At 36.2% G+C, this 837-nt stretch overlaps 1 protein-coding gene across 1 annotated transcript in view; it reads right to left on the bottom strand.

The window, feature by feature from the left end:
- Window positions 1-616, bottom strand: part of LOC107750111 (signaling lymphocytic activation molecule-like) — a 19,385-nt gene extending 18,769 nt beyond the window's left edge. Inside the window, 1 exon segment of the mRNA XM_016565379.1 lies at window positions 568-616. Within this exon segment, the coding sequence (XP_016420865.1) occupies window positions 568-616 (49 nt within the window).
- Window positions 617-837: the final 221 nt, after the last annotated feature.

Here is an 837-nt window from a genome sequence, read left to right as displayed (position 1 = left end):
GCAAAGATGCTTCTTTAGCTTGTTGTCTTTCTGGACATGAAAGAAGAACATCAGAAAATCTATTTTCCCATACTGAATTTTAATCCAACAGGCATTTCAGTTCAGTGTTTTGTCACTATTTTTCTGTTTCCTCATCTGAAGGGAGAAGTACCTTGATTAACAGTGCAGAGTTCATTAACCGTCTTCCAGCTCACTGGGTTGCTGTAGTTACATATGATGGAGTCACCACTGCAGCTCAGTCTTAGAGTGTGATTATCAGAGGATGTTGAGGTCTTCTTGAGAACAGCTGCTACTAAGCTGATGGTAATGGTACTTCCATTACATGTAAAATTACAGGGTTCAGGACTGGACCAGTTTGAGTTTACAATCAGGACTGGAGCTTCCACTGCATCTGAAACACACATGCATTAAAACGTTTAAGGTCACATACACAGATTGAGTAAACTAAACATTAAGAATTAAAAATTACATTTAAGAGAGAATAAAACTGCCCTTCACTTTAGTGATTGTCACCAAAAGAAATCATTAATTAAATATTTATTATAGTAAAATGACAGGATTTTGTACCTTTGTTGTATGTAAGAAGAGCAAATGACAGGAGCAGCCTAAATGTCATCACAGCAAACAAAAACCTGCAAACAAACAATGATTCTGTGCATGTAACAATGAAGGAAGTTAAATATGTAAGTAATGTGACTTCAGCTTCATAAAAGCGGAAGAATCTCTGTATCGTTTCCACTTAGCTTTAGTGCCAGTTCAAAAGAATAATCATGACTGTGAGAGGCAACTTTAGTGTTCATTCAAACCTAAATATTTTCGCATTACACAAAGTTGGAC

Source organism: Sinocyclocheilus rhinocerous, unplaced genomic scaffold, assembly GCF_001515625.1.
Source record: "Sinocyclocheilus rhinocerous isolate Xijiao unplaced genomic scaffold, SAMN03320098_v1.1 scaffold17855, whole genome shotgun sequence".
Classification (NCBI taxonomy): Eukaryota; Metazoa; Chordata; class Actinopteri; order Cypriniformes; family Cyprinidae; genus Sinocyclocheilus; species Sinocyclocheilus rhinocerous.
This window is presented reverse-complemented; position numbering and strand designations above follow the sequence as displayed.